This window comes from Sceloporus occidentalis, unplaced genomic scaffold (assembly GCF_023333645.1).
Source record: "Sceloporus occidentalis isolate IW3139 unplaced genomic scaffold, rSceOcc1.0.p SCAF_6, whole genome shotgun sequence".
In the NCBI taxonomy this organism is placed as follows: domain Eukaryota; kingdom Metazoa; phylum Chordata; class Lepidosauria; order Squamata; family Phrynosomatidae; genus Sceloporus; species Sceloporus occidentalis.
The window spans coordinates 38,361,377-38,387,529 of NW_028316986.1; the positions used below are offsets into that span (position 1 = coordinate 38,361,377).

A 26,153-nucleotide genomic window follows, 5' to 3' on the forward strand; every position below is an offset into this window, starting at 1 on the left:
TGTCAGTGCCGATTTCTTCTCCATCACAGAAGTCACTTGAACACATATGTCATATCTTTTGTTACCTTTGTTTGACTGCCTGGTTGTACTTGAACAACAGGTGGTTATAGCAATATTTTGATTTTAACTGTGTACACCTTTTTAATTCCATGATGACATTAAAAATAAAAAAATAAAAACAATCCCACTGTGTTAATTTCTGCTATACTGATTTCAATATGCTGCTTTTTTGCCACTAGAAAATCTAGATCTTGAATTATCCCTGAAATTACGTTGCATTCATCCACAAATACGAGCAATCACATATGTGTTTAAGGGGTGTACTTCCTGGGAAATGGGTATAGAATTGTAATCTTTACCAATGGCTTGTGATATGGATCAAATATAAAATCCAGGTTAATGTGCCAAGGTGGATTTTCGCAAAGAATAAAGAAAGCTATGATTTAAAGACAGTATGATATTGCAGTTTGTCTGTTGGACTATGACTCTGGAGAGCAGGATTCGAATCCCCTCGCAGCCATGGATAGCCATCTTGGGCAAGCCACACTCTCATAGCCTCAGAAGAAAACAATGGCAACCCCCCTGTGAACAAATATTTCCATGAAAACCCTGTGATAGGTTCACATTAAGGTCGCAGTAAGTTGGAAACAACTTGAAGACATCTAAAAACAACATAATGCCTTCTGGCAAAAAGGAGTAGATTAAGTGGGTGTTCTTTTGAATTTTGACTGGGGGAAAAATGGACAAATAGAACTATGCATGGAAATTTTGTCACTTTGTTTACAATTGCTTAGGGAAGAATGTTGTAAAATGTCTGCAGTGTTGGTCTCATTGTGTGTGAGTTCTGCCATAAAATGCGACTGGAAAACTGAAATGCCCCATCTTGGTGCATATAGACTGAACTACATTGTTTTCATGCTGGCTTTATGTATATTAATCTACTCTGAAGTTATTACTTCCAGTCTCAGAAGCAGTATGTCTAGATGTTAGCAATTGGCTGAAGAGTATGAATAGTACGGTTCTTTTGCACTTGTTTGTGGGTTGGTCACTGTTGGAACTAAATGCTGGACTAGGCCATTGGTATAATCCTATAGAGCTCATCCTATGTTTGTATTGCTCCTCTGTAGCTATTATTTCTTTGTGATTGCACTACTGTGGCAGCTTCTCATTCACTAACACCATTACATTACTGTGGTGGAATCGAGAAGCCAAAACTGCAGATATTTGGGGGAAATGATCATGACCCACATAAAGCCTTGAAATACATGTTGAATTATACTAATAGAGGTCCAACTGGGAGCTTTACAAAGACCACCCTGAATATCCAGCTACTGGACAGGGAATTGGAAACAGTCTTCAAACACTTCTGCAGTGCATTACAGCTAGTGAAAAAAGCCAGTGACAGAAGAGACAACTGTTGCCAAATTGAATGAAAAGTACATTGGTTGATCTGGTACACCTTTGGAAGATCAAATGATTGCCTGTTTGACTTTCCAAATTGACAAATCTCCCTTTCCTGTTTTCTTTCAATACTTTCTCATTTTACTTCTTTTTTTCTTTTCTTTTCATGTCTTTCTGGTACAGAAGCTAGTAAACTGCATTGTGAATCCATAATGAGATGATCAATTCCATGAGTACATGGCAAATACGTGGCAGCTGGGTCTTCACAGATGCAAAATAAAAAAATGGCAAGAGGTAGGCCTGACTGCATTTCAAGGCAGAAAGAGAATGCAACAGCTGTCTAAAAATCCTGTTAATCTTGCCAAGCCATTGACCTCCAGATGTTCTGAGCTACATCTGTTATTAGCACCAGCCAACTTAAGTAGGAATGAAGGGGCTGATGATCCTACACATCTTGAAGGTGCTAAGTAGAGCCTTCAGACATGAAGTCTATGTACACCCCAGAAATTTTCCTTACACAACCCTTTCTTGTCCCCAAAGAAGCAAAATCTTTATCCTGTTATGGGAAATTTAAGTCTGCCATGTCAGATATCAGCCTGAGTCACCATTTCATCTGATTATTTATAGATTTGATCTATGTCTCACTTTACTCTAAAAATGGCACGCAAAGCAACTTACATTGTAAGTTAAAACAAAATACCATCAGCCCTCCATATCGGCATGCTAGCCATCCATGGGTTGGAGCATCTGTGGATGGCCCCATCCCATTATTGTCAGTGCATGCATGCAGCCATGTTGATGTGGCCATGCACACATCTGTGTCCCTTGACAATAATAGGTTTTTAGAATCCATGGTGGGGGGGATGTTCCAGAGCCAAAACCCACTGATACGGAGTGCTGACTGTAACTAAAACAAAACAGCTACAGTTTTTTTTAAAGCATCAAACCATCAAGTCAATTAAAACACACCTTAGTTTAAAACAATTAGAAATATATAAGATATGTATTACATAGCCAGCATGTCCATTTCACATTTTCCTGCCCCAACCACTTGAAGGCTGAAGACATGCTTAAATAGGAAAGTCTTTGCCTGTCAGTGAGAAGAGAGCAGAGAAGAGGCCAACTCAGTAGCATCATGGGGAGGGGAGGTGCAGACTTCACCGGGTGACACCCTGGGGGGGAATGATAACACAGAAGAGAGGGGTGACACCCAGTCGGGCCCCCACCCCCAAGAGGTCTCCCGGCACAGGCAGGCAGCTGTTTCTCCAGCCACGTGGCACTTCCCCATCTCACACGGCCACTTTCCACGGGCCTTGGGGGAGGGGCCTGTTGCTGAGGCGGCCGTTTCCGTGACTGCACAGCGGTTTCCAGCCAGCTGGAGTGTGCCTATACCTCGATCCTGCTTCCTTCGGCCTGGCTTTTCCTCAGGGGCTGGCTGGAAATGGCCGCCCAGGTCGGGGGCATGCTCCAGCCAGCTCCTTGCTTCAGCCTGAATTTCCTCTGAATGTCCCTTCCTCTTTGGGGAGCCCATCCCTTCTGATTTTGGTCCCACCCCCACCGCACTGGGTGACACCAAACATGTGTGCCACTGAGCCAACTAAGGGGCTTTGCAGACTGGCCTTAAAAGCTTGGGGGCGGAGTCGAGGCATGGCATCCACATGATGCATGCATGGGCTCTGCCCTCAGGGCAGTGTGATGTTGTGCACCACTCCACATAGCGCATGGCATCACAGTGCTCTTCCGGCGCTGTATCTGCACGCGCAGCACCAAAGGAGCACCGTAAAGACATGGGGTGTGGCTGTTGTTCTGTTTGTAGGGCACAAAAAGGAGCTGCTTTTTGCTGCTCCTTTTTGCACCCTGCAAAGGCCAGATCGTGGTTGCAGTGTGTGGTTGCTGTGCCCCTGATCTGGCTGTAAAAGGGGTGGCTGGAGGCTGTCCCTTCAGGGCTATCTACACAGTCCCTAAGACTCCCTCAGAAGAGAGTTCCATAGCCTAGGAGCAACTACCAAGAAGGTTTTCTCATGCGTCCTTACCAGCCAAGTCTGGGAAAGTGGTGGAACAGATAAAGCTTTCCCACAATGATTGTAAAACTTGGGGCAGGCTTTTATGGGCAAGTGAGGATTGCTGATGAGAAGGACTTAAGACTGAACCTGGATATTGAAGACTGGAATTTTGTATTATAAGATCTTCAAAAGCCGCACATTTCATTTGTGATCAAGTTGTGATCAAGTTACTTTCAGTCCTAAGGGATAGAAGCTGCTTGGGAGTTAGTGTGAGATGACCAATGGCATGTTTATCCATGAGCAAATCTTTCTCTTATATATTTCTTCAAGTTGCCTGTTGACTTATAGAAAAGCAAGGAACACTCACGAGTTGTTTTGCCATTTCCTTCCTCTGAAATATAAACTACAGCACCTGGTATTCATTAGTGGTCTCCCATCCAAGTACTAACCAGGGTTGACCCTGCTTAGATTCCAAGATCAGACAGGATCTAGTACCTTTAGGATATTTAGGCCCTTCATGATCAATCTACAAATGAAATCTACAAATCTTTGCCTGTCATTTCAACCAGCTTTCTAATGGTAGAAACCACACCTGCAATTTCTGGGGCAAGTTTTAGAATGGATGTGTGTGTATTCAGAATCCTATTGATAACTTATGCACATGGAAGTTGCTGCAAAGAAGTCTGGACATTTTGATATGATGCAGAATGCCTACATCCAGCTCAAGGTCACAGAAGCAGAGTTGTGCATGTAGTTGTACAGATGCCATTGTATATATGCTGATGCTCTTTAATTTTTGTATTTGGCTACACATTCTGTTACATAATGTTGCCATTAAATGCAAAGTTTACATAGCACAATCAGTGTATAACTCTGCATGTAGAGATTTACACCACACAGCCCTGCTATAGCATCTCAGCGGTGTATATGATTCTATGATTCTATGTCTCTGCATAGAGCTGGTAGAATGGTCTATGTCTATGGGTGCATTCTGGGATATGTACTTTTGTTACCCTTCCTTCTCTGTCAGAGAGTTCTGGTGCCACAACAAACTACAAATGCGAGGATTCCATAGGATGGAGATGTGACACTTAGAGTGGTGTCAAACTACATTAATTCTGTGGTGTGGCAACAGCCAAATATTAATATGTAACATCAATAAATTCTTAAATGCAAAATCTGTATAGTAGTAGAGCAAAGTGGTAGAATGATGTGTGTTTTTTTCACTTGTACTTCTTATGTCTGGTTAACAAAAGTTTAAAAAAAAAAAAAAAAGATCTACCAGAACAACTTGTGAATATCGTGAATATTGCATATAAAGGAGGGATCGGTTTTTTTTTAAAAAAATTAAAGTCGCAATCTGGAAAATGTGTGTATTAATTATGAATTATCTGGTACACATAATTTTCCTTCTGCTGTGAACAGATGTGTATCTTTAATTGCCACTCCTGGATTTGAGAGGGTAGAAAAATAATCATCCAGTTGTCTTGGAGCCATAGGTGCTCCCTCACTAGAAGACTGAAGTTTATAGGCTGGATTTAGGTAGAGATAATTGGAAGTGGGATACTCATTATTACATCAGTTCATACAAACCATCGTCTTTTCTGTCCCATTGTTGAAAACAATCTGTATGAGGTTACCACTTGGGGTAAATAAATCCACTTGCCTTCACTCAGAACTAGCTTTGTTCACTTTCTGCAATAACATCACATACTCAAATTTGCTACATTTTGCAAAATCAATAATCTCTGTCCCAAATGAATATATCTCCAATATGCTGAGACAAAAGAAAAACAGCCTCTTCCCCACTGTCAGTGAACTGACATTTTCATAGAATTGCCCTCACATCATAGGTGGGCAAAGTGCAACCATCCAGATGTTACTGGACTGCAAAATCCATCAGTCCTATGCAGCATGGTGAGGAAACCTCTGGGTGGCTGTATGATTCCTACAGTTATTTTACATCTCGTAGATATGTATGCCCATTTGTGTGATGCATGTATGCAGCCACATGATAAAGTTTATGAACAGCCCAGTTTAGAAGGGCAAGGAATACTGGAGAAGTGGTGAGGAAAGGTGCTGAATTCTTTCTGTACCTCCCCTGGCCCCAGTGCTTTTCACTGCTAATGACCCCACAAGACCCCACCTTTCCTATTTAAAGAAGAGTATTGGGATTATGTTACAAGGATCTGTCTGTAGCGTCTAATTAAACTCTAAATAGATATGTCAAATTTAGATGCATTTATTTTTGTTTCAGGTCTCATTTTTTGGCACATTTGTTGAACCTTGTCTGCCATTTTATTATCAATATATGCATCAAAGGTCACTGGAGCGAAGACTGGTAATTAGCAGCTAGTTTAGGGAGTCCAGTCATGCTGTGCATGCTTCTGCTTTGTGGACAGACCTCTCATGAAGGAGAAGACTTGTGACCCTTGTGTGCCTGACAGCCAGGAGGCGATCCTACCGGAAAAACATGCAGTGACACCATAATAACCTCTTCCTTTGGATTTGTCTTCTATGCAAACAGTATCAGTGATCACATTTCATTGTTATTGGAGGAGGAGACGGTTCTGGATAGAAGCCCATATGTAGGTCAGCAAGTAGGCTTGACACAAGAGGGAGGGAAGGAGCTTTTTCACCTTGTACAGAAGTGACTGACTTCAGCTCTATTTGTGTTGTTTTCTTTTGTCTTTTTATCCATTTATGTTATCAGCTGAAACTTAAAACAACTTCAACAGCTCTACTAGGCAGAGGTCTAGGGAAACATGCCAGAGCAAAGAAAGCATTGCAACCACTTTTAATCACCATCAAGTGACTCTTATAAATATTTGCTTTTACATCACATAGAGACTGCATCAAAGCCTAGCATGTGGTCATCCATGTGGCTGAGGAATAAAAGGGAAAGGAAAAGCTACAAGACCTCTGGTGTTTGAGGATGCTGTAATTAATAGTGAGCAAAAGTACCTGGAAAGGAGATGGTTGGAGAGAGGGGGAGGGAGCCTGCCAAAGTTTAGCAAACACAAGAAGAAATAAAAATAAATCTTCAGAACATTTATTGCTCACTTTTTTTTTGAAGGATTAAATTGGAACTCTAACTTTTTCATGCTCACAAATGTTACTCTGTGCTAGTGTGCGGCCATGACACACACAGAGAGTGACAGCGTTGATTTTTTTTCTCCATTTCAGAAAAAGAAAATTGTTTATGTCTCCCCATAACAAGAAAAGTATTGAATTAGTTCTGCTCCCTTAGGATAGTCTATTCAAGAATGTTGGATGCTTCTGCTCCCACTTGCAGTTGAAATGATCCAGACTCACACCAGCAATAATTGTCGGGTCTGAAATATTTCCAAAGGAAAATTGTGATGTTGGTGATGGTGGTGATTCATTGCCTTTCTTTATCATTCTTGTTATTATTTAAAAAGCAGCCTCAGTGCCTTATACCCAAGCTACATTGCATATAGAACACCAGGTAGAGGATTTATTGGAGTCCACCACAAATGAGAAAATGATATTCTATCTGAGGAGACACTGCATTAATGTCCACCCTGGTAGAACTTCATAGTGCCTCCTCTTCCAGAGGACTCACCTGTTGCCTCCAGCCCCAGCCTCAGGCCAAGCAAGGTCATTTAGTAGCTATTAGAGAGTAGGGAGGGGTAGTAGAGTGTCCATCTTAGGTCCGTATAGCCAGACGTATGGTGAAAATGGCATCCTCCAGATCCTCTGGAGGTGGAGAATAACACCATCACTGTGCATCTGCTTGTAGAAACATAGCTACCTCCACAATGACAAAAAAGACGTACATGGATCTGTGGGTGCATTTACACTGTAAAAATAATGCAGTTTGACATGACTTTAACCACAGAATTCTGGGATTTGTAGTTTTGTGAGGCATGAGCACTCTTTGGCAGAGAAGGTTGATGACCTTGTAAAACAACAAATTCCGGGATTCCATAGGATGGAGCACTTTGGTGTCAAAATCTATTATTTCTACAATGTAGATACACCGTTGGTCACTTACAGGATGTCAACCAATAGAAGAAAATATTCTGTCTTTTGAGAATTGTTTGAGGTTTAACCTAATGGAACTGAACATCCCAACATCATTTACTATCACTTCCCTCATTCCCTACCAAACCCACTCTGTAATGCCCAGTTTGCATGCTTGTGCAAGTTGAGTATCCCTTACGTGGAATTCCAAAATCCGAAATATGGATTTTGGAATTCCAGGTAAGGGATACTCAACTTCCAAAATTGTCTATGTGGGTGGCTGAGATAGTGACACTTTTGCTTTCTGGTGGTTCAGTGAACGCATGCATAAAAAGATTTAACATATTATGCACAAAATTATTCAAAATATTCATTCATAAAATTACCTTCAGGCTATGTGTATAAGGTGTATACAAAACATAGATGAGTTTTATGATTAGACTTGGGTCTAAACTCCAACATTTGTATTATTCCAAATATTCCAAAATTTAAAAAAAAAACTGAAATCCAAAACACTTCTGGTCCCAAACATTTCCGATAAGGGAGATACAGCCTATATACGTTGTACTGATGTCTCATCTGTGGATGCATGTAAACAAATCTGAATGAATTATGTGTTATCAATCCAACTGTACATATGTGTGGGAACATTTGGTAGAGTAGAGTAGGGCAGGGTAATGGAAGTGTGTGGGGGTTGAGGCTTACAAATCAATTATCTTTATTACTGTATATAAACCCAGTAAAATGCTTACATTTTTTGAAAAAATTAAAAGATGCTTCTAGATTAGGAATCATAATATGGACATTGAGAGGAGATAGAGAAGGCCCTATCTTGAGGCAAGGTGATGGCCACTTTGAGTGGAGGGTGTCACAGGCAAACTGGGGGTTGTCTACAAGATTAAAATACTCCCCGTTCCACTCGAATACAATGTGATCCAGCCACATGCCATTTGCAGGAGGGGTGGAGGGATTCTTCAAACTCTGCAGAAAAAGGCTTTGTGGTTTTTATGGGAGTATCTGTGGAAATTTGCAGAAATTGATTCAGATGGCTGTGGGGGGTGGGGGGGGGGGAGGGTGAATAGATGCAGACTTGTGCAGGAAAATGTAGACAATTAACTGTTGATGTGCATGTACAGTATGAAAATATATAGCAATTCACATAATACATATTAAAAACAGAATAAAACTTTGTAAAATAATTTTAAAACCACAGCTAAAACAACCAGAGCAGGCACCTCTGGTTTTTAAGAATAGAGGGCATGCTAAACATCACTGTCTTAGGTAGCTGCTAGAAGCTGAAATGGGATAGAACCATTCTGATTTCCCTTTGACGTTTGATCCATTGTTGGGGTGCTGTTGCAGAAAAGGTCCTGCCACATTTACTCACACATCCTACCTGGCCTCAAATTTCAGGCAGGCTCATATGGGAGAAAGTGGTATTTGAACTGAGTGTGGAAGCAAACTGACTCTGTCTATATCCTGGGGTTATGTTTTTAATATGTATTTATTAATGTTTTCAATATTTTCAATATTTTTTATCAGTTGCACATTGCTTTGAACCCTAGGTGATCTGCAAGGTGGTAAATGCTTTAGATAAATGGATGGATGGATGGATGGATGGATAGATAGATAGATAGATAGATAGATAGATAGATAGATAGATAGATCGACCGACCGACCGACCGACCGACCGACCGACCGACCGACCGACCGACCGACCGACCGACCGACCGACCGACCGACCGACCGACCGACCGACCGACCGACCGACCGACCGACCGACCGACCCATGGGTTGTAATATTTCAAGATGCAATACACCATTAAACACTACACCATTGTAGTGATATGATTCCACTTTAACAGCCATGAGAATATCCCATGGAATTTTGAGATTTCAAATTGTTGTTGTTGTTGTTGTTGTTGTTGTTGTTGTTGTTGTTGTGTTCCTCCAAATCATTTTTGGCATATGATGACCCTAAGGTGAACTTACCATAGGTTTTTCTTTTTTTGCAAGTTTCTTCAGACGAGCAGGCACACTTTCCTCTGTCATCACCCCAAATGCCATGTGCATTCTGAATCTGAGAGAATGTGACTCGCCCAAGGTAACCCAGTGGGTTTTTGTGTTCAAACAGGGATTGGAACATTGGTTTCCAGAGTTGTATTCCAATGCTCAAACCACTATACCACATTGACCTTCATTTCCAGTTCAGGAAGGGGCATTTATAATTCTCAGCAGAGCTCTAGAACCTCACCAAAAGTGGAACATAGTGCTATAATTGTATGGTATGGACAGCCCCCCTTCCCTGAAATGAGTAGGAATGCAAAAGTATGGCGGTGCCACTGCACCTCTTCTGTTGGTTATAAAGAGCCTTTCACAGAAAGAATTTCTGACAGATTGTGCCCATCCTGATTAGCAACTCATCGGGGTAAGTTTGCCATTGTGATTTTCTGCCTCAGGGACCAAATGTTTTGGGCCAGGCAGGGGGGGGGTGATGACAGAGGAAGGTGCGCCAGCTTAAGAAGTTTGTTTTGTTTTGCTTTTTGTAGACTGCCAGGTTCAAAACTGGCATGAAAGTAATTTCTAAAAGCGCTTTTCAGTTCTTTCTCCTAGCCAACTGCATCCAAAGGTGCAAAGTTGGAGTTGGGTCAAGTTCTCAAGCTGAGAGTACATAATGACAAAGGTTAGTAGACCAGCCAAGTTGTGCCTGCTGAGGTTAAGAGGACAGCAAGAAGGGCAATGTGGATGAACTGGAAGAAACAAATTTTGTTTTGAATAAGAGGCCTGAAAGAATGGATTTGTGTGTGCGTGCATGCGTGTGTGCCTTCAAATTGCCTGTTGACTTATGGTGACCCCATGAATCTCTTTGGGTTTTCTTAGGCAAAGAATACTTAGAGGTGATTTTGCCAGTTCCTTCCTCTGAAATGTAGTCTAAAGGACATGATATTTGTTGGTTGTCTTCCATCCCAGTAGTAACCAGGGCTAATTCTGCTTAGCTTCCAAGATCATATGGGTTCTGGGAAAGAATGGTTGCTTCTGCTTAATCATCTCTTTAGGGCAAGAACAATATGGCCTTAGATGCACATTTAACCAGAGATTATTGGCCTGATACAGACCACCACTTTGCAGCAGCCTGGGACCAAAAGTAGGGCTGGGAATGTCTGCACTCTCTGTGCTCTCCCAGTGCCATTTTGGGCATATGCACATCCACACACGGTGCGTGCTGATGACGTGTCTTGTGCGCCACATCCAAATGAGGCAGTGCACAAGAGATGTCACCGTGCCACTCCAGGGCACTAATGGCACCTTGGCAGCGGCATGGAAAAGAGCTGCTTTTCGCAGCTCTTTTTTGCGTCAGATTGCTGCCGCACCCTTGCGATTGGCGCGGCAATGATCCAGGGCAGAAAGGGGTGCTGTCTCGGTGCTCCTTTCTGCCCGTCTGTATCTCCCCTTTTCTCAGATAAGTTGAACTTGTTTGGTTTTCCTCCAGTCCTATTTTTTTCTGCCCTAGGTTTTCCCAGCAAGTTGAAATTACAAATACATAGCTGTGGTTTTGCAATAACTCTGGTATGTGCTATTGTTCTCACACATCCATTTGATCTTTCACCTTTCACCTTGTTTTCAGAATTAAGTAGGAAGCCCATTCCCAGAATTCCGTGCAAGTGAATTGCAAAGTCAGAGCTTTGAAGTAACTAGTTTTGTGCAATTCATTCTTTTTACAGTAAATATGCCAAAACTAAATTCCATTAGGACTATAATTTAAGAATATAGAACTTCACTCCATTGGTAGCATAACTTTTATTGCTACAAGTGTATGGTGGAAGAGAATCTCTCAAGATTCTGGTGCTGGTTCATGCTGTGCCTCATGCTGTTGCCTTCTGCTCTGTTGTAGATACAGAGGCTAATAATGAAGCAGATTGAAGGAATGTATTTTGTACCACAGAATGGTGGCTTGTAGTGTTCAGGGTTTTTAAAATAAAAAAGTAACTGAGTTGTGTGTTCCAGTACAGCATCACAAAATGTGGCATGTAAAAGCAACCTTAAACTGAATCAAACTCCCATCAGGCCCAGTGCTGTTTATTTTCTGATTGGATTTAAGCGCTCAGGTCTGCCCCTTTTGCAGCACAACATTTTTAAAACTAAAAGAACTGAAGTTGGGGAATTCTTCATGCATATTCACCTCTGTCTACTGTGGTACAGTTTCCTCAATATATGAAACATGCTAATACAACCATTGCCAGAACAGGAGGGCAAAAGTGTGTGTGTGTGCATGTGTGCACCAATAATAATAATAATAATAATAATAATAATAATAATAATAATTTATTTATTTATAGCTCGCCCAATCACAAGGAATCCGGGCGGGTTACAGAATAAAAATACAGAGAATACAATAAAATAAAATAAAATAAAATAAGATAAGATAAAAATGAGTGACGTAAGGCACATAATTTACAGCTAGACCTGATGGAACTGGGCTTGCCTTTTTCACTCCCTCCCAGGTCTGATGATGACAGTAGGTATGGGGGGAGGGTTCTTCTTCTTGAGGCAAGAATTTTATTTTAATTAATTTTAATTTAATTCTTCTCATTAAATTTAAGAGAAGAATTGGTGGACAGAGCGACGTAAGTCCCAGTAAACGGGGGGAGGTACTAGGTAGGGAAGGCCTGCATTCTTTCATCTGAAGAAACCTTTAAGTTGCCTGTCTGACTTATGGCAACCCCATTAATTTCATAGGGTTTTATTAGACAAGGAATCCTCAGAGATGGTTTTGCTAGTTCTTTCCTCTGAAATACAGTAATGAGTTATTTTTTGGTTGTATCCCCCACAGTAGCCGAGAGATAAACATTCTTTCTGTGGGCAAGGCAGAAATTAGGTCAGTGCATTTTTGAGAAAAGAAACAGGAGAATGTTACATCCACAAGTTGCCACAGTCTTGAGATGAAGGCAAGATCTAGCATGATAACAGGAGCCGGTGTCTACTTGCTTGTGTCTAAACAGGATATTGAGCCATTGGTCTAAAGGACCAAGTAAATTGTTTTGGCTGCATAGCAATCAAACTGAGTCCTGTAAACCAAGTTATGAATAGATGGAGAACTCCAAGTTTCTTTTCATTTAGTTTAAAGCCAGAAAGGAGGTGACTAGAATGAGCTAGTGCTCATAGCACTTGTGGATTAGGGCATTCATAGAATGATGTACACTAGTGGTGTCTGTCCTAAGTAAATATTTTCATGACTGCTTTTGCATTAGGAAGCTGTTTCTTTAGAGACTTTCCAAGGGCTGGATGTTTTGGTGAATTTAGGCTGTGAAAATTTTGTAGCTTACATTGCTAACAATGGCAGGAATTCTCTTGTTGCTTCATGCTAGTGTAACCAGGAGCAGGTCTACTCCTTCCCATATCTATTTTGTTGTCAGTCTCCCTCAATCATGTTCTATTACTTCTTCAGCTAATACTCAAAGGCATCCTTCCCCTTTACTACCTGTGGAGTATCAAATGTATATAGTGTACTCTTGGTATCCACTAGGATTTGGTTCCAGGACCCCCTTGAATACCAAAATGTATGGATATTCAAATCCCATTATATACAATGATGTAGTAAAATGATATCCTTAATATAAAATGGCAAAATGAAGGCTTGCTTTTTGGATGTTATAAAAACTATATTCAAGCTGTGGATGGTTGAATCTGTGGATGCCAAATCCATAGATATAGAGGGCCAACTGTATTTCCCTGCAGTAATAGCTGGTGGATCTGCCACCAGAAAGTCTGCACATTCTCAGTTTTACTGCCACTCCTCCACATTGAACAGGAACGCTGCTAGTGCGAAACATCTGAAAGACAGGGTCAAGCACTGGGAGAGCTCCAGTTCAATTCAGAGCATCTGTGGGAAGAAGGATAGTAAAATCCAGATGGGATGTATCAGTTCTATGGTAATAGTGTCACTACATTTGTCCTGATGTGTAACTTGTACTCAGGGCAAAATGCTACTATTAGAACAGAATATGGAGAAATGGAATGGTGGCAATCAGCAAGGGGTCAGGCAAGACTGCATTCTATCACCCTACTTGTTCATCTTGTATGCAGAAAATATCATATACAGAGGAGGTTTAGATTCAGAGGAATGAGTGAAGATTGGAGAAAGGAATATCAACAATCTGAGACATGTAGGTGACACCATACTACTAGCAGAAAATAACAAAGACATGGAACAATTACTAAGGAAATTTTCAAAGAAGAAAGTGCTGAGGCAGGATTATTGTTGAACATTAAGGAGACAAAAATAATGACCATGGAGGACTCACATAAATTCAATGTAGAAGATGAGGAAATTGAAACATTTACAGATTCCACGTACCTTGGATCAATCATTGATAAGAATGGAGACTTCAGTCAAGAAATGAGAAAACTAGGGTTTGGAAGGGCAGGATCCTGAAATGCAAAAGAAACACAACTGAACACTAAAGTTAGGCAAGATCCTGAAATGCAAAGAAACACAACTGAACACTAAAGTTAGGATAGTCTAAACCATTGTATTTCCCATCCCTATGTATGGATATGAAAGCTAGAGAGTGAAGAAAGTTGGTAGAAAATCAGTGCATTTGAGATATGGAACTGGAGAAATATCTGTGGATACCATGGATGGCTAAAAAGACAAATACTGTAAATCTTAGAACAAATCAAGCCTGAAGTCTCCCTAGAAGTGAAGATGACAAATTGAGGCTGTCATACTGTGGCTACATCATGAAAAGGCATGAATCGTTTGAAAATACAATAATGATTGGAAAGGCAGAAGGCAGTAGGAAAAGAAGAATACGACATTAAAGACGAATAGATTTATTCAAGGAGGACATGGCCCTTAGTCTACAGGACCTGAACAGATTGGTTGATGATCGGGTGTCTTGGAGGTGCCTCATTCCCAGGGTCACCATGAGATGAGGTTGGCTTGAAGGCAGTTAACAGCAACAAGCAAGATGAGATCTACTTAGTACTTGGAAGGCAGACTACTAAGGAAATACCAAATGCTGTGGGCTATATTCGATGGAAGGTGATGGAAGGTGATGGCAAACCACTTCTGACTATTCCTTGCTAAGATGGCAAACCACTTCTGACTATTCCTTGCCTAAAAAAACACTATGAAATTTGTACAGTTGCCATAAGTCAACAGGTAACTGGAAGGACATACTTAACTTTTCCCTCTGTTTAAAGTTAGCAGTTATAGTGCCCAGGTGGTAAGCTATTTCTCTAAACTGAAAAAGTATTTTGATCTACATCACTGTCCAAAACATGGTACAATCACATCTAACTTTAAAACAATTTACTGTTAATGTTCCAGAGTGAACCAAGGTGGTTTAGTGTTTTGAGCATTGGAATATGACTCTGGAGACCAGGATTTCAATCCTGGTTCAGACATATAAACCCACTGGGTGACCTTGGACAAGTTACACTATCTCAGACACAGGGAAGGCAATGGCAAACCTCCCTCTGAACAAATCTTGCCAAGAAAGCCCCATGATAGGTTCACCGTAGGTTTGCCATAAGTTGGAAAAGACTTGAAGGCACATAACAACAACCACAACAATCAGCTCCAGGGCCTGAAACAGGCAAAATATACAGTCAGCCCTTCTTATACACTGATTTTTTTTATACATGGATTCAAGCATACACGGTTTGAAAATGTTCAAAAAAAGTATAAATTTCAAATATCAAACCTTAATTTTCCATTTTTTATAAGGGACACCATTTTGCTATATCGTTATATTTAATGGGACTTGAGCATACATGGATTTTTTAATACACAGGGGATCTTGGAACCAAACTCCAGCATATAACAAGGGTCCACTGTACCATCCAGCCTATAACATGGCAATTTGGAGCAGGAAAATGAGGAGTAGAAAACTGGTTAAGTCTTCCTTTCCCTACCATTTCTCCAGTTTTGATTGCCACTCCATAAATGGCACTTACCAGAAGGGGTGCCATAAATGCTGTGGCACAGCATTATGATGCCCCTTGTGTGCAGTGCTGTTTCAGTGTTGCGCACGAGGGACATCATCATGGTGCGCCCCATATAAACAGGCGCATGCCAAGATGGTGCCACGACAGAGGAAAAAGGGCTTGGAGCATATGAACACTCAGCCCTTCTTCACCCCAGTACACAGTCAGGCCGGCACAAAGTGCCGGTCTGTACTGCCTCTATACCACTGCAGCAATCCCCACGAGCTTGTAGAACGATGCTTTTTAAAATGTACATGACCAAATGTAAACAGGTTATTCCCTCCTCCCCACTGCTTTTGGACTTCCTTACTGTGTGTAAAGTCTTAGATTTGTTATGCAATTGTCTGTTTCCTTTCCTCTTCTTTGAGTTTTGAGACAATCGAAATATTTTAAAAGACAAAACAGATTGTTAAAGAGTTTAGATATTTTTGCCCTAGGCCTTTTCTTTCCTTTTCCTTTTAATGCTACCCAGGGCAAACTGCTTGTCATTATATTCTATTTTCTTGGCAATTGTGATTAAGAGTATGCAAGTCTGGAGTCATTTGCAAAACATCAGCTGTCAGGGGTTTGTTCCAATTTATAATCATCCAGGATTTTCCACCGTTGCTTTCAAAGAACAGGGTTAAACACATGCCCCGAAAGAAAGTTGGAAATGCTATTGCTGATCACTATTAATCTGCTGTTTCTATAATCAAACACACATGTTTGTTTATCTGGTTAAATTGCTAATGATATCAAAATTGGCTGCTGGAGGCTGAATCATCCTGCAGACATTTCCGTTGCTGTTTCTTGAGGCTGCCTTGTGTTGTGGCTTGTGAAAGAACAATATATTTATACTTTTAAATCATTACACTAACTTCTTACAGATCTCATCTCGCCCAATGGCCCCACCCCCTATTTTAGAAGAGTGAGATTTGATGTCTCAGCGATGGAAAAAAATGCTTCCAACCTGGTGAAAGCTGAGTTTAGAGTCTTTCGCTTGAGGAATCCAAGGCCTCGTGTATTGGAACAGCGAATAGAACTGTATCAGGTAAAGCTGTTGCTCTCTAATGCCTTTTTCTTATGTGCTTTCTATCTGGGGCATTTCTAAACTTTATAGGCAAGAGTGATTTTAATGTTCATTTTTCTCTTCCTAGTGAACTCTGGGAAATGTATTTCTGTGAAAAAAGGTCTGAGGATAGGTCACAGTGAATTTGTATTACCTCACCAAACTACAATTCTCAGGATTCTTTTGACAGAAGTGGGTCAATTTAAATGGTATCAAAAATTGATCCAAAATGTATTTGAATTGTTTTTTTTTAAAGTTCATGTATGAAATTCCACTGGTGCAGAAAAGAAATTGGAAAAGAAAACATGCACATACATCTGTCCGTTATTTTATTTATGTCTTACCTTTCCACCCAAACTGGGACTCATGGCTGCTCACAAAACTGGGGGAATTACAAATAAAACCATATGTTGTTAAAAACATGCAAAAAGTTATTGTTAAAATAGTACCCATACATTTGTATCCATATTAGCAGATAATTTAAAACAAATCCAATCGTTGAGTTATGTGTGAAAACAAACATGAGCCGTGTCTGCACAGAGGAAAAGAAATGTTCTTGCTCCATTCCCACAGTGACCTGTTCAGATGACTCGTGGGGCCATGGAACATGGGTCCAATTCACAATCCAGGATTATTCTCCAGAGTAAAAAGAATAAAATTGTTTGCTCTGAATCAGGCCAGAAACTCCAGAGAATCCCCTGGGCTTGCAGACTGTGCCAGTGATGGGGGGGAGTCACTGACTCAGAGGACTGTGCAGACAGTACTGCCAGTATTGGCCCATTGTGGGTACAAGTTGTGTGGACAGTTTGTCCTCCCTGCAGATCTGGAAGCCCCAGTGATAAGCTGGGTTTTGACATCAGTGCAGACATGGCCCATGTCTATTGAACAGTTTTAATAGCTTCACATGCTCCCTATTCTTTTTCATATTACGTAGTGGAATTATATCATACATGCTAGAGTAACACATCCTCTTCAAGGGTGGACTCAGAAATAAGTCAAATTGAGCTCAGTGGATCTTGCTCAAAAATATGTAATCTTTAGACTGAAGCCTAAATACATATGCATGCTGTAAATTCAAACTGGGTGGCATTCCCCCCCCCCCCCCCCAAAGAACCATGGAAACTGTAGCTCTGTGTAGGCATCAAGATTTTTTTGTTAAAAATGTGGAAACCTAAGAAATAGTTATTTCCCAGGATGTTATAGCTAGAGATCATGTCTATTAAATTGGATTCAAAGTGGTTGAAGTTATAGTGAGATGCTTCTTAAGTGACACATTGGTTCTTAAATTTTCTAAGAAAAAGAAATTACTCTTAAGCCATACATTCTAACTTGTGGATGTTAGAATTACTGTTTAATATATCTTAAGAGGCTACCTGAGCAAACACAACCCATTGATAGAGTTGCCAGGTATAGAACTCAGACTGGGTTGTGTACTGTCTTCATTGTATGCTGCAGCTGATGATGATGTTGAGCTGCTTTGTAGCTATTGACATAGATGAGGACCTCCACTCTTTGCCCTGCTATTGAAGATCTGTAGATGGGATGGTTTACCAACAGTGCTGGTCTGTGAACTGTCAGCTGCCAGTATGCAGTGACTTTTCCAGGAATCTATGCAAGTATGATGGTAATATGGTAGAAATATGGTGATTACTTCTGGCGCATTGGAGGGAAAATCCAGCCTGCCATATGAGATAGCTTGCAAAGCAGTGGTTTACAGTGATGTGCCAAAGGCTGAATTTTCCACATGGTAAGGCCTAGCGTAGCTACGTGGAACAAATATTCACAGAATCACAGATAAAATGACTACCACATACATCCTTAGCATATGAGAAGGGGGTGAAGGAAGTAATAGAAGAGTGAAGAAATATTACAAAGAGAAGTTCCATCTTAATTTGGCTTCAGCCTAGAGTTAAAATTCCAGATCCACAGATGGGCAATACCTTTATTAGAACCAACTTTGATTTCATAATAGTGTTCAGACTTTCACATTCTTCAGAACCTCTTCTTCTGACTTAGAAGTCATTTTTAACTATCATGTGACTCATCAAGCTTGCATTCTTCAACCTTCGGACTTAGTTTAATTGTGGACCTCATGAGTTAAATGTCAAACCATATTTTTGGATTCTCTTCTCTTCCCTCCCCCCTCATTTATATACTGCCTAGCTCTGTGAACAGTTCTAAAGAATATGAATGCTTGAACACTACTGTGGAATTATAGATGGCCCTGATAAAGGCATAGGCTACCTTTTGGATTTTGGATTTTGTTTTGTTCTTAGGAATCAACATGGTGACATCTATTTTTGTATAAAGAAGTGATAATAGTTGGGGTGAAACTAAATAGTTGTGTGTATAGATTATTTTATTAAGGAATACTTTTATTTTGATGCTTATGACTAAGCAGACATCTTGTCCAGGAAATGGTGCTATCTTGGGAATCTAATGCCAATGGCACATTTAAGTTGCAGTGGCACACATAACATGATAACTACAGTACTGTACTTTTATGCTACTGTTAAATACTGATGGGCATCTTATAGGAAGATTGTGCCACCTTGGCTCAGCATCATAATTCTTCATGCTACTGTGGATAATAAAGCTTGCTAGCACCCTAGTCTCTTTGGCAGGACTAGGAAAACAATGATTAATATATTGCAACAGTAGCTGGATTTTCTAATTTAGATATGTCTCTTTTCCTGTTGTCTACTCCTGCTGGTATCTTGATAGCACAGCATAACAGTTTTATTACTTCATTTATTTATGTGAAACTTATCTTATAACTTACTTTATTATGTCATTCACTTACTCAAAATAGATAGCAATAGCAATAGCAAGTACATTTCTATACCGCTAATCAGTGCAGATAAGCACTCCCTAAGCAGTTTACAATTGTAAGCTAATTGCCCCCAACAATCTGGGTACTCATTTTAGCGACCTCAAAAGAATGCAAGCCTGAGTCGAACTTGAGCCCTTTTGCTGGTATTGAACTTGTAACCTTATGGTTTTAATTGAGTGGCTGCAGTACAGGCATTTAAGCACTGCACCACCAGGGCTCTTATAGATGCAGAGGTAGCCAGGCTGACTATAAAACAAACTCCAAAGTATGTGCTATGATGATACCACCAAGGTATCAACACAGTGTGTCACTCAAATTAGCTTGTTCTTATTTTATTCATGAATTCTGAATCCATGCATGTGTACTTGGAAGTATGTTCTACTGATTTCGATTGGCACATACTAAGAGTATAGTATTTACAGCCCTCTCCTATATACATTTATATAAAGTCAGTCCAATTAAATTCAGTTGAGTTTGCTCCTAAGTAAGTCTGCTCAGGATTGCAGCCTTAAAGTTTTTGGTTTTTTTAAAATTCATGGATGAATGTAAAATAAAGTCTTTGTCTCATCCTCGGTGACCCTATCTGACCCTCAATATTTGTCTTTCTTTGACTGATGCTGATGTATGTTTCATGGTTTTAAAGCCAAGAGTTTGCTTTATTTTGTTTCTGTCAGCACTAACTAATTCTTGTGCTTAGCATTAACTCACTTGTAGCTTTATATACAATCCAGTTAAATTAAAATACTCAGATTTAAGGCCAGTTACTCCCACTAAAACCAATGGCACAGACTTGGTATTTTCAGCTTAAATTAGGTCATTGTTTTTTAATAATTTGTGTTTATTCACTTGGGAGTTTCTTTAAAGTTAGCCAGTTGAGATGAATGAGAGTGAAATTTAAACCTAGTCTTGTGTGCTCTGTATCTTCAAATAAATGGTTTTTAATACAAGCATTTACCCACCACATACAATGGTTCTTTAGTTATAAATTTTGCTAGCACTGTTCTTAGCATTAGGTATGGAGAGGCTCTCCCCATTGCACTTCAGATTTGGAGGTTTTATTTGTTTTTTCATTACACTTAACATCCCACCTTTCCTCCAGTGAGTTCAAGGCAGTGTATATGCTTTCCTCCTCTACTTTATGCTCACAACAATCTTGTGAGACAGATCCATCTAAGAGAGATGTGGTGGCCTAGAGTCACCCAAGGAATTTCATGGTTTAGTGGGGATCAGAATCTGGGTTTCCTAATTCCATCCCTGCACTCCATCCATTGCATGTGTTGTTATTACCACTAGGTGAGACATTATTTGTATTTTCTCCCTCAGGAATTGAGACATCATGGGTCATCTGTGAGGTTTGGTAGATTTTAATAGCTTGGATTTAAGATGGAAGAGCATATGCTTTATTGCTCAACAGACGTTTCCAGATAGGCCTGGGGAAGACTCCTGCTAGGATGTAGCAAGCTATATTGAGAAAAGCTTTTGTAGTATACCATAGCACAGCTGTGGCTGCATTCTGTGGAATTTTGTAGAGGCACCAGAGCTCTCAGACTAAGAATTCTCAATACTCCCCCCCCCCAAAAAAAAAGGGCAGATCCCAGAATTCTATGGATGGAAGCATGGCAGTTAAAGTACACTCATAGTACTCTAACTTTGTGGTGTGAACACCTCCCTGTAGTTTGATGAGAATTCCCTGCTAGACAGTTCTGATTCTCTCCACTGGATAGGATTCTAGAAATCTTCTTATCTCTATAATAGCAATTGAACCTGTAAATACTGAAAATCACAAATGAGGCTTTTTGTATTTCTTTGTAATATCTTCTCCATCTTCTATTAAAGAGTAACAGCATAAGAAACCATCCTCATCACGTACTCTTAATAAAAGGTCAACAATTTAGGTAATATTTGATGGACAAAATAGTTTGAAAGTAGGGAGGGAAATAAAGTGATTAAACAAACAAGCTTAAATATCCACCAGTATCACTCACTATGTTTTTAAAAATTGATGCCAAATGCAGGATTTATTGGAGTTTGATCAGATAAAAGTTTGCATGTTGTGGGAATATCTTTGAACCCTTCTCCTTGGCGGCACTTTTGTAGACTTCATCACATCTTTATTTTATTAAGGTGCTTCTGTATTTAGAAATAAGCCTCTGCCCCCATTTTTTGTTTTATGAGTAGGCATTCTGATGAGGAACATAGGCATTCTGGCAAAATAGAACAAGCAAAACAGTGGAGTAGGGCAAAAACCCTATCGTTGTTTGGGGTGGTTGTGGTGATACTGTTTTATGATAGTTTATTAGCTACAGACTATCAAACAATACCGTGTTCAAATGACTTCCTATGGAAACAGTGCCATGTTTTGGTAACACATCATAAAGCATCATGAAGAATGGAGCTGAAATTCTGGGTTTTATTACTAAAGTTATCTGAGGCTTTAGCATGCTTAGGTACCTGATAGGCTGCTGGAAGGGAAGGAATGCATCATATGATGTGGGAAAGGAGGAAAAAACATTGTGCTGCAGTGTGCTTCCAGCAGCACTGTGGACCTCAAGGGGGACATTATATTACAGAGAAGGAATCAAGAAGGAAAAAGACTTAAGGCATTTTCTGTTCTTTCTTACACTGGTGTGGATCTACATTGCTTGTTCAATCCCAAAAGCATTTATTGTTTTATTGTCAGAGCACACTGAAACCCCTAAACTCTCAGGAATAAAACAAAAGAGTTTGTTTAGGAAAATACTTGCAGAACATTTGAAAGCCCAGTAATGCTGTCATTTTGAAACATCCTCTTGGATGTTTCACGATGTGTATAGGTGTTTGAACTACTAGGTTGCTTTAGGTGTAGCACTCACACAGGACTACACAGGCAGGGGAAGTGTGAGATTGTTGAATGGATTATTCCTGTTCAGGTTGGAGGTGGTAGATCTCACTGCAATTTTAACCCCCCCTCCCCTTCTGCTCTATGATGGAGATGCCTTTCTTTGTGCTCCAGTGAGTGATGGTGAGGTTATAGTCAATGGGGAGAAGAGAAAGGACCTACTCTGTGACCACATCTACATTGTGCAATTTCCTGCCTGGGAGACACGATTCAAACTCCCTTTAATAGAGTTCTGCCGCTGGCAAAGACCTTATTTGACTAGGTTACTGGGTGTTGTTTTTTAAACTTGTTCTTGGATATCCATGTTGGGGAAGCATTCAAATATGGCATTCCAGGACCTGGGGTCTGAACTAGTACAGTCCCAAGTGCCCCTTGCACTAGATTTTGCTCTCCTAAATTTGTGGTATCGACTCTCCTATTCTCAACATCTCAAGGGTATCTATGGGCTCATGTGAAAGATATGGAATCAGGCTTGTTGTTGTGTGCCTTCAAGTCATTTCTGATTACTATCACTGGGTTTTCTGGAGCTGAGAGTGTGTAACTCACCCAAGATCAGTCAGTGATTTTCCATAGCCAAGCAGAAATTTGAACCCTGGTATCCAGAGTTGTAGTCCAGTGTTCAAACCACATTGGCTCTCAAACAGACTTAAACATACCTGTAAATTAAAGCTTTTCTCTGAAGATTAATTGAAACATATTTCTCAGAAAAATAGAACTTGAGGCCTTTTAATTTTTAATACCACCCCAAATATCTCATTTTTAAAGAGCAATCATTTTAGTCTTTTTTCTCTCTGGAATGAAAAACACCCAGGTTTTCCTAAGAATATCTGCACCTACCTCTGCCAGAGAGAGAGAGAGACTGAGACCCATACAGTATACTTGTGATCTTGATTATTGATACTTATCTAGGATGTAGTCAGGCTGGTTGGGTTTATTGGTTAATTCATCATGAACTATTGGTTAAAATGCCACTATGAGATTAGCTGAGTGTCTACTGGAAGTCTTTTGTGTGGTGTCACCTGTTTGCCATCAGTAGGCTGGCATGTGAGCTTGCTTTCATTTTATCCACATTTTCAGTGGGAAAGAAGGAAATATATGAGATTTAGAGCACTGCTTTTCAACTTTTGGCCTCCCTAGGGTGTTGAATGTCAATTCCCATAATCCCTAACCAGCTTGCTCAGACTTCTGGGAGTTGACATATAAAATTGCTGAAAGACCACAGCTTAAAAAAGAAAACTTTAGAGAAAAGCAAGCTAGAATTGTGGATGAGCTAATAAACATCAGATTTCTGAGCTAGACAGAAAATGGTTGATTATCTTCTTATCAGCTTTCTTCACTGTCCAACCTTCTCAACTGTATACATATACATGGGAAATATGATGGTAGGGACAATTCTGACTTTGGTATTCAACAATATATCTTTATCCTTGAAGATCTTGTCTAGTGCCTTCATAGTAGCCCTTCCTCCAGTTTGGCACCTCCTTCCTCTGAGTCTAATCTAGATTTACCAAGTTAGAGCCAAATTAGAGCAGAAAGTACCGGAGAATATAGTCTTGCTATTGTTACTCTTGCTGCTGGAGAACCATCTCCTATACCCCTTTCTACACTTGAGGAATATCCCTTCTCTCTTCATTTCTTTTCATGAAAACCTTGGGCAAGTCACACTTTTTCAGCCTAAGAGGTAATAATGAATCTGAATACATCTCGCAAAGAAAAGCCTAGGAAAGGATTGCCATAAATAAGAGTCAGTTTAAAGGCACATAACAACTAGTGCACACACCAATAGGCAATATCCAGAGTTACCCTTTGCCAAACAATCAATCAATCAATCAATAAAAATTGTAACCTTGTAGCTAGCAGTGGAAACTGGATACTTTTTGGCAAAGGTGGCTGTTTAATGAGAATACTTGGCCTGAGAAGAGAAGACAGACTTATAGTAGTATAATTGTGCCATGGGCCAGAAACCCTTTGAGATAAGAGACACTAAAATGTGATATATGCAACAGCTAATATGAAAAACTGGCAGTGAAATAAAGGTGGGGCACAGGATGATAATTCCCCCTCCCCACTTTTCCTGGGCTTACTTCAGTTGCTGCAAACTGAGTTCAAAGTGCAAAAGTACTTTGAACATTATTAACTGAGGAAGGGGGAGAGGAGAGAAGGGGATAGCACCTTGCCATTCCCAAAAGACTAAGGCAAAAGCAAAGAGCTACAGCCTCTCCCAGCTTCTGTGATCTTCTTTATTAATAACTTTTACCATCTTGCCCACACTCTGATGTTGCTTAGCCACATCTGTCTCAGTTTGTAACTCTGAAATGTTGGAAGGTATGAGAGAAACATGTACTGAAATTCCAGTTAGTCTTCATTAGTTGGGACTGACAAAAGGATCCAAGTCTCTGGGCACACATTTAAAGGGGCTTATAATTTTGAGGGCTAGAAACTTCCAATTTTAAAAGCATGACAGATTTGCCAATGTTAAACATGACAACAGGAAATGGAAGCAGCTGTTAAGAGTCTATTGTGACTGTGTGAACTAAAAGCATCCAGCATAGCTGCCTTACATTCGCCCATGTCCTAATTGGGTTTGGCCTGTGCGTGCAGTATGTACTCTTTATTTGCAGTGTTGCATGATGAACGTGCTTGGCAATTTCTCAGTAAGCGGATCACAGAACTATAGGCTTTAACACATTTGGCAAGTCCAATGTACCTTTTGTATTTTGGCAAGAAGGCTGCACCTCGTACAATAGTTTATAAGGACCACATTCTGCTCTCAATTACTGCCAGATTCAAAGCTTGTTGAAGCCAAAGGAAAGACCCCTATTGACTTCCATGGGTGCAGGACCATTTCCCTGTGCTATTGCACAAAGCATTACATGTGAACAGGAAGAAAACATGACCTGGAATGTTTGGTAGGTAGGTCTAGTCACCAGGAAGAGAACAAAGCCAGCTTGACCTTCTGTTTCAAGACACTCATGCAAAATATGCTGGAGAGCTTTTCAGCATATAACTGTCAACATAAATAAATGTCCAGGGGGAAAAGAAAGAAAGAAAGAAACACATATGTTGATATCAGACCTCAGCATTCAGGCATTGCCAGGTGGGGAGAGGCTATGTGTTTACGGCATTTTTGTTCTACCTTTCCTCCAAGTATTTATTTGTTTATTTAATTTATATCCTGCCTTTCTCCTTGCCTGGGATTTGGGGCATCTTACAGCCACTTAAAACAAATTAAAAACAAACAGCTAAAAACAATTAATCAAAAGTTAAAAGACAATTAAACTGCAATTCTTTTTTCAAAACACAAGTTAAAAACAGTTTTTTAAAAATATATATTTAAAACACAATCAATACAGACACAACAGCCCCCATGAAAGGCTCTATCAGCTACAATGAGTTAAAACTGAAGGCCTGCCTAAATAAAAAGGTCTTTGCCTCCCAGCGGAAAGGCATCTGGAAGGGGGCCAACCAAACCTTCCACTACTTGGGAATATCCTCGGAGAAAGCTCTCTCCTGTGTCCTGAGTGATGGGACTGAAAGAAAGCCCTCAACCCAGATGTTATTATTTAGGCAGAATCATTTAGGGAGATACAAGCTTTCAGATATTCTAGACCTAAGCTGTATAGGGCTTCAAAGGTCATAACCAGAACTTTGAATTATGACTGGAAACAAACTGGCAGTCAATGAGGCTGTTTCAGAAAGAGGATTAATATGCTTCCTGTGCACAGTCTCACTCAATGACCTGGCCACAGCATTTGGGAACCACTGAAGAGTCTGAATTGTTTTTCTTATAATTTGAATCCATTGGTTCATGTTCTAGTAGCTGGAACAGCAGAAAACAAGCTTGTTCCATCTTCGACCTGACATCTTTTCATATATTTAAAGATGAATATCATGTCATCTTTTAGTCCTCTCCAGACTAAACAAACCTAGCTCCTTAAGTAGTTCCTCATAAGGCTTGACTTCCAGACCCTCTGATTGCCTTGGTCACCCTTCTCTGGACATGTTCCAGCT

General features: G+C 40.2%; 1 protein-coding gene across 1 annotated transcript in view; it reads left to right on the forward strand.

The window, feature by feature from the left end:
- Positions 1-26,153, forward strand: part of TGFB2 (transforming growth factor beta 2) — a 130,836-nt gene that overhangs the window by 81,407 nt on the left and 23,276 nt on the right. Inside the window, exon 2 of the mRNA XM_089529329.1 lies at positions 16,250-16,413. Coding sequence (XP_089385455.1) covers positions 16,250-16,413 — 164 coding nt within the window. The remainder of the gene's footprint in view (positions 1-16,249; positions 16,414-26,153) is intronic.